General features: G+C 49.6%; 1 protein-coding gene across 3 annotated transcripts in view; it reads left to right on the forward strand.

Annotated features, from left to right (window-relative positions):
• Positions 1-18,012, forward strand: part of EVC (EvC ciliary complex subunit 1) — a 73,692-nt gene that overhangs the window by 44,428 nt on the left and 11,252 nt on the right. For all 3 annotated transcript variants that reach the window (XM_042984966.1, XM_042984967.1, XM_042984968.1), the window contains exons 12-15: positions 2,610-2,822; positions 11,332-11,441; positions 14,898-15,108; positions 16,051-16,257. In XM_042984966.1, coding sequence (XP_042840900.1) covers positions 2,610-2,822; positions 11,332-11,441; positions 14,898-15,108; positions 16,051-16,257 — 741 coding nt within the window. The remainder of the gene's footprint in view (positions 1-2,609; positions 2,823-11,331; positions 11,442-14,897; positions 15,109-16,050; positions 16,258-18,012) is intronic.

Below are 18,012 nucleotides of genomic sequence, written 5' to 3' on the forward strand. Positions count from 1 at the left end.
GACGCTAAGCATGGAATGACTTACCAGGACCCACCCCTGGGGAGCCATGAGCTCCCTTTTGAGCTGGTGGCCATCAGAAGTCCTGTCAGGTGCTCAGCTGTCTCCCCTGGATGGACCCGCTCCCCATGGCTAAGCACAGCCCCAGAGCTGGGCACGCTTCTCTGACTGTGCCTTCTTCACGACCTCTGCTCATGTTCTCCTCGCTGTCTTGTTGGCTCTTGGGACTTTCATGATCATTTAATAAGCCTTTTGTCCAGCTTTGTTTTTCATTCATTCTCAGAGGGAGGATTGGTCCAAATGAGCTGTTTGTCCATTATCGGTAGGCTCTCTAAACCTTCGAAAGGCTGTGGGTCACTTATGTCCCCGTCGTGATCACTGTATTCTGAACAAACTCCAGCTTGGCTATGAGCTCCTTAAAGCAGGACGTTCGTTGGGTTTAATTAACACCGACTTCAATTCAATTTAATTTCTATTCATTGAACACACCAGGTATGACCTAGGTACACCATTCCAGGTGCTGAGAATATGTTTATTTTTCTTTCAAAAAAAGAGTGTGCTCTCCTTGTAGCATACTGGTTATGAGTACGAGTCCGACCGTCCAGTGGCCAGGACCCACTCTCTACAAAGCATGTCCGGTTACTTTCCTGATCAGTGCCTTAGTTTCCTCATCTGAAATAATGGTAGTTATAATAGAACATCATCATTGCACTGTTACAAGGATCGAAAGAGATTATACAAGAAGACTGTTCACGGCATCCCCTGGTATATGGTAGGAATTCATAATTATTACCAGTTAATAGTGTTTTACCTGCTGCGTGCCAGGCGCTATGGCAGGCCCTACAGATGCTTAGGTAGTAAGACAAGACTGTTAAGAAACTTCCTGGTCTCGTCCTTGAGAAGGACAATGACACAGCCAGTGACCACAAAGGGAGGCAGGTGCCAGAGGGGCAGCAAAGGAAGGGTTCCTCTTTGGTGCCCCCCAAACCATGCTCAGGTTTGATCATTTGGTGGAGGGACTTGTAGGACTCAGCACAGAACCCACTTATGCTAAATTTCAGTGAAGACATTCAAAGCAGAATCGGCGAAGGGAACAGGTGCACGGGGCGAGCCAAGTCCAGAAGGAACCGAGAGCAGGCTTCCAGAATCCTCTCCCAGCGGAGCTGTGCATAATTCCACCCCTGCAGCGTGATAACCTGTGTGGACTGGTGTCACCAGGGAAGCTCTCCTGAGCTTAGGAGTCCAAGGATTTTGGGGGGGGGGGGGGTCAGTCACATGGGTGCTGTTTACCTGGTCTGCACCGAGGTTCCAGAACCCCAGAAGGAAGGAGGTGTTCAGCCTAAATCACACTGAGTCCAATCAAACCCTGCAGTCAGGAAGGCCTTCCCCGAAGAGGAGACCGCAACTTGAGTTTTGGGACATGTGTGGGGAGTTCCCAGGCAGAGATTGCAGAATGGGCATTGGACATCACGTCCGTGCGTGATACATTCAGGTACTGAACCCAGGTGTTTGGTCCAGGAGGACGCAAGATGTTGGTGCGATCTGGGTATCATGTGGCCCCCGCTTTCAGAGAACTGTGGTTTGGGGGAGGGGTGACAAATAAATTGTAGTTTCAGTGCCCTGGGCAGCTGACCAAAGAGCTGTGGGAAGCCAGGGTCAGAGACAGCCACGTTAGTCTGAGCCACCCAGGGAATGCTTCACAGAGAAGGGGTTATTTTGCAGGGGTTTTGCAGGATGAAGAGGAGTCCACTCCAGGAATGAAAGTGTCTGGATTTGGGACAAGGGGAGTGGCTTGAAAAAGCCTCTGTGTCGTGAAACATGCCACAGGATGCCATTTATGTGGATAACTCACACGAAAGCCACATTTATGAACATAATATGGAGTGAGGGTGTAGAAATCCAAGCTGGAAAGAGAGATGTTGAGGTCATGGGGATGGATGTCTCTGAGGATGCTGGGAGGGAGGGGGAAAAGAACGACAGGAGGAACATAACGGATTCCAATTTCACCTGTAAACTTTAGTATTTTTAATCTACAAAAAAAAAAAGATCTGAGTGGTGGAATCACAGGTGTTTAATATATTATCATACATGTGTTTTTTGGTTTGCCTCAATTTAAAGAAATACATTTTCGGGAAAAGACTGGAGTGGGCGAGGTGGGCTGAAGGGAACATAAGGGTGGAAAGTGGGGCAGGACCTCCCGGCAGCCCTGCTAGGTGACCCTGAAAGCGACCGGAAGAGAGGGGTTCCAGGTTATTTGAGCTGGAATTATAATAAGATCTGTGGTTTATGCAAATAACCGGCCTAAGTGTGGGGGGTGGAGGGAGGCTGAGAGGCCAGGGGTGGTAAAAATAATCTGGAGGGAGGTTCAGAGGGGTCACCAGAGAGTCAGGGCCTGTGGGGCAGAGGGCAGGACTGGGTTGGGGTGAACGGGCTGGAAGGCAGCAGGTGTTTCCTGTGTGTGTGTGTGTGTGTGTGTGTGTGTGTGTGTGTGTGTGTGTCTGTGGCTTGAGAGCTCCCTACCCTGGGTTTGCTCTCTGTCTTGTGGGAAGCCCACGGCCCTGCCCAGAGTGAGACCACGACTTATAACTCCATCATGTGGCTCTCGGCTTCAGGAGCTGTACCGCAGCACCATGGAAACGTTCCAGAAGTTTGTGGACGTCCTGTTCCTTCAGACGCTCCCAGGAATGACTGGCCTGTCCCAGGCAGACTGTGAGAACTTGAGGCAGGAGGTCCAGGAGAACACAGCCTGGCAGCTGGGGAAGTCCGATCGCTTCCGGAAACAGCAGTGGGAACTTTTCCAAGATCTCCTGGAGCAAGACAAGCAGGTGGGTATTTTGTAAAACCAGGTCTGGGATCCGCATGCTTTACACTTAGGAAGAATAATGAGAGATTTCGTCCATGGAGCGTCCCCTAGTGCCCGTGTTGGGCACGGTACCGAGATTGTGCTTGCCAGCCCCGGGCCGCCAGGGTGGGCCGGGGAGGAGAGCAGAGGCTGAGAAGTCACTAGATAGTGTCTCCGGCTGATCCATCAGGAAAGGGCAGCAATGCCTGTTCTCTAGAATGACGGGAGGCCGGAAGGTGGCTTATAAGGGAGTGGACTTGGTCATGGGGGGGAAGGCTGCTATACACATAGAATTCCCGCTTTTCAGTGCAAGTCTGTTTCAATATTAAAACCACGTATAAATGTGGTAGATAGAATAATGGCCCTCGAAGACGTCCACATCCTAATCCCAGAACCCGTGAACGCGTCACTTAACACAGCAGAAGGGACCTTGCCGAAGTGATTCTATTAAGGGTGTTGAAATGGGGAGATTCTCCAGGTGGAGTCACCAGGTGGCCCCAGTGTAATCACAGGGTCCTTGTAAGAGGGAAGGAGGAGGGTCAGAGTCGGAGAATGAAAAGTAGTGACCTGAGCAGAGGTCGGCATGATGTGGCCACGCACCCAGCGATGCAGTTGCCTCTGGAGGCTGGAAAAGGCTGGGTGCGGATCCCCCCCACACCCAACCCCGGAGCCTCCAGAACTGTAAGGTCATGATTTTGTGTTGTTTTAAACCACAGAATTTGTGGGAATGTGTGACAGCCGCAATAGGAAGCGAATAGACATTAGTTTTATTAAAGAACAACGAAAATGTGTCCAACAAAGGGGGAATTTCCAAGTGTGACAGACACCTGCGTGTCCTTTCTCTCCCTGGCCTTCCTGCACGCTAGAGGCTCTAAAACTAATGTGTTCAATATCCGGGTATCTAGCAGTGGCTGATAGTCTTGGCCTCAAAGTGTGGTCCCTGCAAAGAGCTTTCCTTTCCCAATACCTAATACAAAAGCCAAGTGTTGCTTGGAGAAATCGCCTTCTTCAGGACTCCCCGTTCTTCCTGCCCAGAGCGTGTGCAGCAGGCCTGGGGTGGCCCAGCCTTCCTTTGACTCAGAGGCAGGAGAATGGAGGCTGCTCAGGATGGTAGGGACAGAGAGTGTGCGTCACTGTCCCAGCCTCAGACTGCCCCCCACCCTGTGCTCGTTATAAGAAACAACCCCCCCCCCCCGCACCGTCTCTTCACGATGGGTCTCCCAAGTCCAAGTACACCCATCATTACCAAAGAGCACTGGGCTGATGAACGCAGGTTTTCCAAAGCAGCTGACTGGAGCTGTCCAAAGTACCAAGTAAGTAAGAGGAAGCATCATGCAAACACACGGCCACTCAGAGCCGCAGGGCAGCACAAGACCTAGTTTCCCGTTGGACTTCCTTCTGGTTTATCTCAGTCCTCTGTCAGCTGCATCATGCTTTCCTTTCATTGGTTACTGTGTCCTGCCTTTGGCTCTAAGCTCCTGAAGGACAGCACCGCTGCTTTTCACTTTCATACTCCCTTATGGAAAGCCCAGGGGCTGGGACACAGCAAGGGCTCAGGAAAAGTTTGCTGCATTACCAACAACAACAGTGCGGCCTTGGAAATTATCACAGGCTCACCTTAGGGATGTACGTGAAGCTGAGTCGGTGGATTCATAGCAATTCTGGGCCCAGGCCGCTTCATTTACAGTCTCTGGGGAGGGACGGGGACAAGATCGCCAGGTGAGTCTAACGTGCCCCTGATGAAGGCTCCCTAAATGCAGGCGGGCTCCTAACCTTGGAAGCTGGATGCCTGGGTTTGAGTCAGCGCAACCCGTTAATGGGCTGGGTGACCTTGGCCGGTTAGCTGACTCCTCACGGCTCTGGGATTTTGCACAACTTGCTAAATGTCTCAGAATCTCTGCTTCGGTGTGAAAAATTGGGATCAAATACCCAATAGAGCTGCTGTGAGATAATGCAAGATAAGACCTTTCACACAGCATCTGTTTCATTACTTAATGATATTGACATCGAAAAAAGATCCAGAATTTCATTTCCGATAAATTATTACACCCACATCCATGATGCATCGGAAACCCTCTGGTTATGAGTCTTAAGTTATTTGAAGCAAATCGTAGACATCGCATAGCATCTGGTTATTAATTCCTATTTATTTGCTCTGTATTTGCGTGCATGTGAATTTTCCTTGGCTTGTGTAGCAGTGTTTCAGGAGTTTTGCATGCAAGAAGCAAGCAGGATAGTTACTGACCTCATCAGCTGATTGGATAAGTATGACCCAAGACCGTTTTCTCCATGTGTATATGTCACAGTTAATTGACTGATTGGTCATTTAATTGCAGTCAGTTTCCACAAGATACTTAGAGGTCCGTGTGCACTTTCGCTTGCTATATTTCCTCCTTGATGATCAAAGTGACAGATGAGCTTTCTGTGACTCGGGTGAATATTTAGTGGTAAGAAGAAAAGCACCAACAAACTATTCGTGGAAAATGAAACGCACACCCAGACTGTGAAACTGTCTTCTACCCAAAGGGCTTTGGTGATTTCGTGTCTTAGGACTCCAGGAAGTTGTTAAATAGTATGGAATGTGTCAATTACCCAATTGGAACAGGTTGTAGCATAGTGGTTCTCAAAAAGTAATGTGTTCTAATGTCGGTTTCTGGGCTTCTCCCCAGTCCGCTGGGTTAGGTCCCCCCCCAGAGGAACCCCCATCCTAATTCCCAACAGCTGTGATCATGTGACTTCACATGGCAAGAGGGACTTGGCAAAAATGATTAAGTTTTGGATCTTGAGATAGGGCAATTCTGGACTATCCAGGGTCCTCACAAGGGAGTGGCGGGGGGTTGGTGCAGGAGAGTCAGAGTGATGTGGTTGGTTAGAGAAAGTCTCAGCCAGCCATCGCCGGATTGAGGATTGAAGAAGCAGCTACTTGCCAAGGAACGCAGGTGGCCTCCAGCAGCTGGAAAGGGCAGGGAAATGGATGTTGCCCTGGAGCTTCCAGAAGGTGTGGAAGCCTGCTGACACCTTGATTTTAGCGCCTTGAGCCCCATTTTGGACTTCTGGCCTCCAGAAGTATAAGATTATGAGTTTGTGTTGTTTCAAGCTACGAAGTTTGCAGCGCAAACAGCAGAAGTAGGAGAATAATAGGCCACCACGTAGTTCGCACCTTTGACAAGGAACGTGGCAGTCGGCGTGCCCCGTAGCACTTACCGCTGTCAGGGACACCGCGTTGCAGTCGGTCCAGCAGGCTTTGAGTCCTGGTGCCACCTCCCACTCTGCCCGCACCCTCTCCACCCCACCCCTGGCGGGTTTCCATCACCTGGCCACCACACCTGCCCCCGCCTGTGCTGAGCTCCTGGCCTCTCCTGCCGCACTCAGCCACGGCACGTGGGCTCCGTCCGCGCTCCCACTTTCCATATCGAGAGCTCCTGTTCTCTGGAGTTGGGCTCTCCCCTCCTCCTTGAAACCGCTGCTTGGCTCTCTCGCTTCTGCCGCCTCAGTGGTGGAGTCCGGACACGGAGTCCCCTGCCTGGGGTCTCACGGCTGCAATCAAGGCTGTGGCTGGAGTCTCCTCCAGGGGCTCGGCTGGGAGGGGATCGCATCCAAGCTCACTTACACAGTCCTCGGCAGGATTCTGTTCCTCGTGGTGGTGGGGCTGAGGTCGGCAACTCGCTCATTTATGTCTCCAGCTCGCAATGTGTCCCGGCCCAGCTCTCTGCCTGAGATCTCTGTGCGTGTGATTCGTAGGCATGTGCAATGTCGCATGCCCGAAACAGAACTGCCCCCCCGTCTTCCTGCGAACCCTCTCCATCCACACTCTTCTCTGTCCTTCCTCTATCCTTCCAGTCAACCGGACCAAGACCCTTGGGGTTGCCTCGACTCACCCTTCTTTTTTTTTTTTTTAATTTTTTTTAACGTTTATTTATTTTTGACACAGAGAGAGACAGAGCATGAATGGGGGAGGGGCAGAGAGAGAGGGAGACACAGAATCTGAAACAGGCTCCAGGCTCCAAGCTGTCAGCCCAGAGCCCGACGCGGGGCTCGAACTCACGGACCGTGAGATCGTGACCTGAGCCGAAGGCGGATGCTTAACCGACTGAGCCACCCAGGCGCCCCACGACTCACCCTTCTTTAGCACACCCCACATCCAACTGACTCTGCCTTCTGTCTAGTCCAGAGCGGAGCCACTTTCGCCACCCCTGCTCTCGCGCCTGGTCGTAGCCACCACACCTCTTGTCAGATCACCAAGACGGCCGGCCCCCTGGTCCCCCTGAAACCGCCTTCCCCCGCTGTGATCTAGTCTCAACCCCCGGCCAGAGTGATACTTTAAAAACATACCACATGACACTAATTTTTAAGATGCACATTTTAAACGTGCTTTCCCAGCCTGGAAGTTGCAATGCATCGTAATTTAATTGGCAGCGATTTTTTTTTCCCTTAGCGATACTTAAAATGATTGTGCACCTTACAATCTCCAGCACGTCAGGTTTGCTAAAAGACCCTGTCACGTTGTGTCACTTCTATGCTCCAAACCCCCAGTGGCTTCTCCTTTCGTGTATAAAGCCGGTGTCCTCACAGTGCCCTACGAGGCCCTGCATGTCAGGACCTGGCTTCCCTGTGACCTGCTCATTTCTGTCCCCCCCTCCCCGGCTCATTTTGCTCCGGCCACACTGGCCTTCTTCTCCTCCAGCTGACGGGCCTGCTCTTGCCTTGCTGTGTCTGCAAGAAGTCTTTGTTCCCATGTCACCCTCACACGAGGCCACCCTCACAATGAGACCTACCCCGACTGTGTTTTTTAAAATGGTGGTGCTCCCCTCCCTCTGTACTACATCATTTGCCTGAAGTGCTAGCTTTAGAACTCCCCCTGCCTGTAAGCCCACCTTGTTTGTGGGAGGGCACTACAAAACCCTTAGCATGTACCGGGCATGTCCTGACTGCTGGCTCCTTTCCCCTTTCTCTCCTTAGTAAATAAACGTTTGAAACACAGAGTAAACTTGTCCAAAGCCACAAAATTACCTGTAGCAGTGACGAGGGTCAGCACTCTAGCTCACGGAGGCTAGAGCCTGCTTCGGATTCTGGCTCTCTCTCTCTCTCTCTCTCTCTCTCTCTCTCTCTCTCTCTCCCTCTCCCTCTGTCCCTCCCCTGCTCGCATTCTGTCTCTCAAAAAGAAACATTAAAATAATTTTATAAAAAAGGAGCTCTTATAAAGGATGTATGTTTAAAACAATAAAAAACCTTAGCAGAAGGAATTACTAGCTGTTAAAACAGGACGCAGGGAAAAAACACAACAGATAAAAAAAGCATATACTTTTATGAATGAAAATTCTAGCGATGGAAGCAGATATTTAATGGATGAGTCAGTTAAATGGCAGATTCAACACGGCTGACGGGGCAGGGTGTGAAATGTTAGAAGATAGATGCGAGAATGAGGTCCAGAATGCAGGGCAGAGAGGGGACATAGGACAGGGACGGAGGGACGTGGGCACCAGAAGGATAATGTCCCACAGGAGCTTTCTCATGGGATCCTAGAAAGAGAGGATGGAGAGAATGAAGGAGAGGAAGTGCTCAAAGTGACAGTGGATAAGAGACTTCCAGAACTGGTGGCAGACATGAATTCTAAGGTCAAGGAAATACTGCTTAGGTTTGTGGAGTCAGGAATGTTTGTTAAGAAAATTAAATCCACAAAAGGAATAGGTATGCGATACACAACTTTGAAAGCAGTAGAGAAAAGGAAATAAGAATACCGACAAAAGGAACATCAATGGTTCAAAAACAAGGAGTTTAGAAAATAGGACGGAACAGCGGAATTGCATTTGTCCTACTCTGGAGGAAGGGAAGTTGAGCTTTGTACTGACAGGTTAAGTGTGTAAGGTCGGGATGAAGTCTCCCCACGTGAGAGAGACAGGACTAGCCCCTCACATGCAGGAGCCGCCTGAGACCCACGGGCCTGGGTCTCCTGTTGAACCACGTCACAGAACATCAGCATTGGACAAGGCCACTCTGTGACCGGGAAGGATGGGGACAAAGTGAGACCAGCTCGTAAGCGTGTCTGAACGGAGGTAACACGTGAACATTGCCGGAGCCACAGAAATGACCAACCGTGCCCCTATCCTGGCTGAGATGACTGAGGGCTGCTTCTTCCGCAATGACAACCTTGTCCTCCTTCTAAAAAAATTTTTTTTAATTTTTATTCATTTTTTAGAGAGACAGAGACAGAGTGTGAGCGGGGGAGGGCAGAGAGAAAGGGAGACACAGAATCTGAAGCAGGCTCCAGGCTCTGAGCTGTCAGCACAGAGCCCGATGCGGGGCTGGAACCCATGAACCGTGAGATCATGACCTGAGCCAAAGTCGGACGCTTAACCCACCGAGCCACCCGGGGACCCCAGATTGCCCTCCTTTTAGGAAGGACTTACAGAGATGCCCCATCACTGCATGACCCCTTTCAACAGCACCCAATCCAGAGCAAGGCTCCACTACCTTGAACCCTCCAAAGCCTAAATCCTACAGTCAGGCCTAACACCCTCTACCTGAGATGTCTCCCGTGTCCCCGTGGTGCACCTTCTCCCTCCCTGTACTGAGCCATAACCCAGCTCGTTAACCACAGCTGTGCTCCTGGAGACTGCTCAGTCAGTCCCATTAAAAGGCAAATAGAAGGGGAGGGGGTGAACAGTGCAAAGGAAATTCATGGCAACTAGAAACCACAAGATAGTAGAAATAAGTCCAAGTATACCATTAGTCACAATGAATAGTAAATTCATGTAAGTTGCAGAGAAACCTTCCCCACGCTACATGACAGTATGAGATTCACCTACAGCATCATGACACCAAAAGTTATATACCAGGCAAATACCAACCAAGAGAAAGTTGACAAACTACGTTAGGCAGAAAGCGTTCTTGAGGGATAAGAGAGGGTCATTATATAACGTAAAAGAAACAATTCCTCAGGAAAATGCATTAGGCAAAATTTGACTGAATTAAAAGGAAAAATGAACAGATGGAAATCATGATGGAATATTCTAACACCTCATCTCACAGAACATGATAGACTGATCAGATGACAAATCAGGCCATAAAAATAAGATCTAAACCACACAATCGATGACCTGTGTGGCTCCTATGTAGGTTTTTGTGGATGATATGACTGTCTCCATTGAAGTCTTTTTAAATGTGTATTTGAGAGAGAGGGAGGGAGAGAAAGGGGCAGAGGGAGAGGGGGACAGAGGATTCAAAGTGGGCTCTGTGCTAACAGCAGAGAGCCCAATGCAGGGCTCAAACTCACAAACTGTGAGATTATGACCTGAGCTGAAGTTCGATGCCTAACTGACTCAGCCACTCAGGCACCCCGTGACTGTCTCCACTGAGAAGCCCAAAGAATCTGCAAACAATTACAACTATTCAGATTGCTCAGTAAACTTCCCAGATACAAAACCAGCATCCCAAACCAGTATGTTTCCCATATACCAGCAGCACCCAGCGATAACATAAACAAGGATCCCCTTCCAAATAAAAGCCATAGGGTCCCTAAAAATATATCTGAGCAATGTGTATAAAAGCTTAATGGAGAAGTTTATAAAATGCCATTGGAGGCTTGAAGTAAGACTGAGAAGAAATGCCGTGTTTTTGAATGGGAAAACTCGATCTTGGGAAGACGGTCATCCGCTCCAAATTAATCTATAAATTCAGTTCAACTACAAGAAAATCCAAAAAGCTTTTTTCCCCAAACTTGATCAACTGATGCTAAAATTCATAGGAGAGGAAAAACAACCAGGAATAGTTAAGACAGTTTTGTGTAAGAATATGGGAGGACTTGCCTGGCTATGAAGTCTTGCTGTAAGCAACAGCGATTAAAGCAGTGTGGTACTGGGGCGCCTGGGTGGCTTGGTCGGTTAAGCGTCTGACTTCGGCTCAGGTCATGATCTCACAGTCCGTGAGTTCGAGCCCCACATCGGGCTCTGTGCTGACAGCTCAGAGCCTGGAGCCTGTTTCGGATTCTGTGTCTCCCTCTCTCTCTGCCCCTCCCCTGTTCATGCTCTGTCTCTCTCAGTCTCAAAAATAAATAAACGTTAAAAAAAAAATTTAACAACAACAAAAAAAGCAGTGTGGTACTGTTGCAGAAATAAAGAGACTCATAACAAAACAGAGAGCCTAGAATGACATTTGTGTGTGTATGGAAACTATGTAAGACGAGGTGGCACGACAGACCAGTCATAAAAAGACAAATTAGGTATAAATGGTGCTGGCACAATTAGTATCCATTTATGCAGAAAAAAAAATTGGATCCCTTCTTCAAACCGCAGGAAATGAATGTTAAATTAGCTTTAAGATTTAAATGCAAATAAGAAACTTTAAAAATCTCTAGAAGGAACGGTGAGGGGAATTTTTAATGAAATCAGGGGAGAAAAGGATCTTTGAGACAAGACACAAAAGGCATGTTCCAACAAAGCAGTGATGGGTGAAGTGACCGTGAGTTGACCCCTGTTCCTCTGTGCTGGGCCTAGGTGTGGATGGAGGAGTGGACCCTGTCCACCGTGCTGCAGACGCACCTGCGAGATGGCCATGAGAGCATCGTCCACCAAGTCTTGGGCCGATTTGGTGGCCTCAGTGAAGAGTGAGTACAGCTTTCTGCAGGGTGGGGGCCTGTGTGATCCATGCTAGGCTTCAGTGTTCTCATCTGCAAAGGGGACAAGTTAACCGTCCCCTGCCATTCTTACTGCGTGGTCTGGACACCAGCCGAACTGTAAACGTAAACGTGGAAAAGAGTGATAGGGTGCCACGGATAAAGGCGTGGAGTCAGAAATGTGCTGGGCAAATGACTTACCGTTTCTTGCCCTCAATTTCCTCACCTATAAAATGGGCTAATCACACCTGCTTTGTAGAGCTGTCTTTGATAGGAACTTTTTAAACACTTTTTTTGGAGGTATAATTCACATACGTTATTTTAAGTGTACAATTCAGTGATTTTTGGTAAATTGACAAGAGTTCTGCACCTATGACCATGATCAAAATTTAGAACGTTTCCATCACTTAAAAAAAAAAAAAAAACCTCTTTGTGCCCACTTTCCATCACTCTCAATTTATTAATAAATGTATATCCTAGTCTGTTTTTTCTGTAGCTATTAGTGTAATACCATATTTTCATCTTACTCTAAAATATTTTTCCTTGTTTTCTATGAGAATAATTATTCTGATAAAACTATTTTTACTAGTTGCCAGCCTTTTCCAGGAAACTAGTTTGTGTATACATCAAGAAGTAGGGGGATAACTCTTATGGGGTAATACAGGGGAAGGAGATGACAACACACAGGAAAATTCTGTGAGCCCTGCTAAGATAATAGGGAGCAACTGCAAGATTTGCCTAGCCTGAAAACCTGTGTCTTTTAAGTGTACTAATATTTGGTCCATTTATATTTAATGTAAATCTTAATGCTGATATATTTGGATTTTTAATCTGTCACCTTACTATTTATTTTGTTTGTTCTCCCTGCTCTATGTTCCTTTCTCTCTCCTTTCTTGCCTTCCTTTGGATTAGGTGTTATTATTATTATTATTGTTATTATTAATCATTTTAATTTATCTCTCTTTTGGCATGTTAGTTATGTATTCTTTTACTGTGCTTTTAATGGTTAAACATTTTTAAATTTTTGCTGTGCCAAAATCTGATGTACATTAATATATTCCTTCTTCTGGGCAGTGTGACACCTTAGAACACCTTAATTCCATTTATTCCTCCCTCATAGATTATGCTTTTCTTAGTGGGTATTTTACTTCTCTATCTATTTTCAAGCCTGTGAGATATTATAATTATTGTTTTATGCAGTCAGTATTTCTTTTTTTTTTTTTAATGATTTATTTATTTTTGAGACAGAGAGAGACAGAGCATGAGCAGGGGAGGGGCAGAGAGAGAGGGAGACCCAAAATCCAAAGCAGGCTCCAGGCTCCGAGCTATCAGCACAGAGCCTGATGCGGGGCTTGAACTCACAAACTGCGAGATCATGACCTGAGCCAGACTTGGTCACCCAACCAACTGAGCCACCCAGGCACCCCAACAGTCAGTATTTCTTTAGATTTGCTCACATATTTACCGTTTCAGTTGCTCTTGATTGTTTCCTGTGTGTTTATTTCAGATCTGCTGGTGACAGATTCTCTTAGGTTTTGCTTGTCTGAAAAGGTCTATCTCATCTTCACTTTTGAGGAATGTTTTCAGTGGGTATAGAATCCTAATTTGGTTTTTCTTTTTCTAAATACTTTTAAGGATAATCTTTTGTCTTCTGATTTCAATAATTTCTGGCTGCTTTTAAGATGTCCTTTTGTTCTTTGGTTTTCATTGGTGTATTATATCTAACCATGCGTGTGGTTTTCGTGGGCATTTCTTGTTTGTGTAATAAATCTATAGTGCTTCTTAAGCCTTCTCTGATTTGCAGTCTTTCATCAGTTTTATAGCCATTTCAGTTTTATACCCATCAGTTTCTCAGCCATCATATCTTTAAATATTCCTTTTGCCTATTCTTTCCCTACTTTTCTGGGGCTCCGCTTCTACATTTTATTAGAACTTTTTGCCTTATCTCACATACATCTTACATACTGTCCTTTATTTTTCATTCTTTTGTTCTCTGTGGTTCAGTTCTAGACACTTATTTTGAGCTAGCATCCCATCCACGCTCTCTTGAACAATGTCTTATCTGCTGTTAAGTCCATCTACTGTTTTTCAGTTCTAGAATTTCCATTTGATTCTTTTCACAGCTTTCACTTGTTTCTTGAAACTCTTCACTTATTTAATTTATTAGACATATTCATCATAATTGTTGTGAAGGTTTTGTCTGATTAGCCCAACAGCCAGTATCTTTTGGGTATGTTTCTATTGTCTGTTTTTTCTCTTTATTTTTGGTCAGTTCGTATCTGTTTGCAAGTCTGATTATTTTCATCGAATGCTAGACGCTGTTGCTCAAAGTTTAACATTTTGACAATTTAAGATAATTTTGATAACTTAAGAGATAATTTAAGATTTTGAATGATGGGATCTTCCTCCAGAGAGGATTTATCTTACTTCTAGCAGGGATTTCTCATAGTGGCAGGTCTGCTACCCCAGTTTTGAATTTAGTGGATTCAAAATTAAGCCTCTGTGAGGGATGATTCCTTACTCTTAGGACAAGAGCCCCCAGCTGAAAAGCCTGGAGTGTTTGCCTGGTCTCTCCTCCTTGGTAGGCTGACTGCCCCCACTCTGTTCAGCTTTTCAGGCTGTCAGAAAATACCAAACGCTGGGCCTGTCTGCTAGACTATCATTTTTCACTTGAGTCATTGAGATGGGAACTCAGAAACAGCCCACAATTTCAGTTTGGGATGTGTTGGTTTGGAAAATTAATATAAGAAATTCATGTGGATGTGTGCTGAAGAAAGCTGCATAAATGCATCAGAAACTTGGGGCAGGATGTGATAAAGTTGAAAACACGAATCAAAGAACAAATGACTGAATATAGGTGAGAATACCCATGTCAAATGGAGAATAGGCAACATGATATCGGATAATTCCAACCTCCCTCCTTCTGGAGGGGCTCCCTGTGGAGCATGATTACTTGAGGCGTTTCTTGGTAGTTCAACGTATTAGGGTCGTCCAGAGACACAGAACCAACCGGAGAAATATATGTAGACCGAGAGGTCCCAAGATCTGCAGTTGGCAAGCTGCAGACCCAGGAGAGACCATGGTATATTTTCACTCCTGAGTCTGAAGTCTTGACACCCCAGAAGAGCTGGTATCTCAGTTCAAGTCCAAAGGCAGGGAAAAAAAAAAAACCAAACCCATGTTCTAGGCCAATGCAACCCATAGAAGGGTCAGCCTTTTCTGATCTTCAGGATTTCCACTGATTGGATGAGGCCCACCCACATCAGAAAGGGTGGTCTGCTTTACACAGCCCACTGATCCAAATGTTCATCTTATCCAGAAACACCCAGAATAATGTTTGGTTAGATGTCCAGGCGCCTTGTGAACATTCCAGCTGGCAAAGTTAACCGTCACCCTCAGTGAAGCCAACAGCACTGACTCCCGGCCCCCTGCCTGCTTTCCTCAAAGGTCCACGTGGTACATCCTACAGGGACACGACCTGCTGCTGTGCTCAGCCCTGCGGAGGCTGGCTCTCCGGGGCAGCGCCATCACCACCCTGACCCACATGAGACTTGCCGGGAAGAAGAGTCTTCTCCAGGAACTGCGTGAGCAGCACGCCCTTGAGCAGGGCTCCTCCCAGTGTCTGGACGAGCATCAGTGGCAGCTGCTCAGAGCCTTGGTGAGATCGGCATGTCGGGCCCTACCCGTCCCAGCCAGGCCGTGCCGGGTCCGGGTTCGGCCGTGTTTGCCGGAGCCCAAATCCTGCCACGCCTGTTATCGCAGGGGGGGTGGGATGATGGCAGCCTCCCGTGGGGACGCCCCGTGTGCCCGAGGGCTTTAGTGCATGCCGTATCGAGAATTGTGCTAAATATGCAGGTGGAATCACAAAACAGATACGTACGGTCGCCATCAGGGTGCTGGGAGAAAGGGGCTTCTCCGTTTCAACAAATGGGAAGAAAGGATTTGGAAATTGCCGGGCTGGGATCTCAACCCAAGCAGGCTGACTGCAGGGCTCATGGAGTCACCGAGCTATTGGAGCAGCTGGCGTTTTGACCACTAGTGGGGGACGAGCTCACAGTGACTGTCACTCTCCCCAGGAGCGTGCAGCGGGAAGCAGGCAGGACTGGCCCTCCTCCTTCTGACTCCCCTCCCCTCCTTCTCTAATTCCGATTTCCATAACGAAGGGCAGTCCCAGGACCCTGCCCTGGCTTCCATGACGTCCCGGACTGTGCTCAGACTCAGGTCTAGCTTCAGAACGTAGGTCTGCTGTGTGACTTTTACAAAGTTACTTAGTGTCTCTGAGCCTCTGTGTCCCCGTCACTCCTAGCGTTCAGGCCTCACAGTATTTTGGAAGAACGAGGAAGTTCTCGTACGTGTGAGGGGCCACAAGGGGGCACTGGGCACACCGTTGGTGCTCAATAAATGCTTGGGGGATTCTTGAACAGACGCCCCGGCTCACCCATCGTTGGCTTTGCGAGCCCAGAGGTCCCCCCTTTCTGCCCCTTCTCAGTCCCTCCCCCACCCCTCCTGGGGCCCTGGGCTGGGCCAGCCCACATCCCAGTCCTGGCCCTGGCCGCGGCTTCTGTGCAGCGTGGGCTCCTCCCTCTCCCGTCCCTTCCAGGAGGCGCGAGTCGTGGAGGAGGCCAGCAGGCTGGAGGACGAGGCGCAGCAGATGCGGCTGCAGCTCCAGCAGCAGCTCCTGGCCGAGGCCCAGGAGGTGGGGGGGCTCCTGCAGGAGCACACGGAGAGAGCCATCGGGCAGGCCCTGCTGGCCCACGCGCGGAATGCGGCCACCAAGAGCCGGGCCAAGGACTGGGACGACTTCAAGGTGCGAGCCAAGCCCCGGCCCCGGGGCCCCGGGAGGCAAGAGGGACTGGGGTGGGCTGGGCAGGCAGGGGGAAGGGTGTGGACGGGGCAGCAGCCTGGGACACCGGCCCCGCGGTGCCCTGTCCAGCAGCCTCGGGCCTGGCAGAAATCACCTGGCTTCTCCGAGCCCCCTCTTCGTCCTCCACAGCGGGAATCGCCTCCCTCACAGGACGGCGGGGTTTCCCGCCTGTAACGTTATTCTGAGCACTGGCCCGGCCCTCCCAGTAGCTCTGAGAGGGACGTGGGCTCAGCCAGAGCTGCCCGGCCGGTCAGTGGCGGACACAGGATCCGGAGACAGCCTCTGCCGCAGAGAGACAGGCGTGAGCCTCTCCTGCCTCTGGCTGCCTCGGTGGACACGAGGCCTTGCAGAGTTGATCCTGACAGCTGAGTGCAGCTAAAACCAGCTCGGCTTGGGTGGGTGGGGGTGTCCTGCTTGAACCGACCCCAACCATGAGCCCTAGGGAGAAAGATGACAGCGGTGTGCTCGTAAGCCTACCTGAGTGCCTCGCCGGCCGCGTCTCAGCAGGCTCTGCCCACAACCTTGCCCAGAAAGGATCCTTTCCTTCCCTTTGTTCAGATGGGAAAACTGAGGTTTATCACGGGCAAAGGACATGGTTAAAGACTCCCAGGCTTAGGAAGTGGCCGAGTGGGACTGGACCCCAGTCTTCCCCGCACAGTGTGGACACACTCTGCCTCCCCCGGGTCGCCTCCCGGGCTCAGACCATAAGGAAAGGCAAGAAACCTCCGCTTGCTACAGACACCGTACTTATATGCACAGCAAAGAGAGGGGACCCACGTTGCTGAGACACCCCCCTCGCTCCACATAGCTCATGTCTGCTGCCCGCCATCCAGACATCAGGGCCGGGCCCGGTTTGTGGTGTTGGGAAGGGTCACCTCCTTTCCGTAAAAGTCTACAGCTCCTCCCGGATAGATGGTCGCGGCATGAAATTGCAGTGAAACGTGAACGTGGCGTCCCTTCCCAAAGGGAGCCTGAGTCAGGATAGGGGAGGAGTGCTCCCCACACACACCGCTACGAGAAAGAACAGGTGTTCAGTTTCTGGAAGAATGTCCCAGTCGCGGGGCTTCTTGGCAGGTGCTGGGCTGGCGATCCAGGCAGGCAAGCGCTCTCCGTGGGACTTGCATCGGCGGGACACAGAGGGGAGTGAACAGCGCCCTCCTGTGGCAGGAAGACAGGAGGACAGAGACCTGATGGTGCCCCTGGCTCAGCTGATTTGGGAGGGAGGTGGAGAAGAGGGGCTTCCTGTCTCCGGGCTCCGGCTCCGTGAGCTAAATGAAAGCGAAGGAAGGGCGCAGCCATCGGAGGCAGTTCCTGCAGGAAGTTCGAGGCCAGGTCCGGGGGCCTTGGAGGCATGGAGTCAGAACCCCTCCGTGAGGGTGCTGAGGTCAGCAGAGGGGAGGGGAAGAGGGCACCGGCTCTGTGAGCGATGAGCGGGGTCGTGGGAGCTCCAGGCGGCTCAGACCGGCTCTGCCACCCGCTCCGCCTCCCCCGCCTGCACGCACCCCTGCACGTCTCCCACGGCGCCATGACATAGCGCAGCTCCAGGAACGTATCGTAACCAACCGCGCAGCAGTAACCGCTCAGCAGTAAGTGGGTATTTTTTTCTTGCCCAAAGCCTGGAACCATCTGATAGATGTTTGTTGAGACGGGGGCCTCTGGCGTCTGACTTCTCTGACCTTTGGCCCATCATCTTGGGAA

This window comes from Panthera tigris, chromosome B1, assembly GCF_018350195.1.
Source record: "Panthera tigris isolate Pti1 chromosome B1, P.tigris_Pti1_mat1.1, whole genome shotgun sequence".
Taxonomy (NCBI): Eukaryota; Metazoa; Chordata; class Mammalia; order Carnivora; family Felidae; genus Panthera; species Panthera tigris.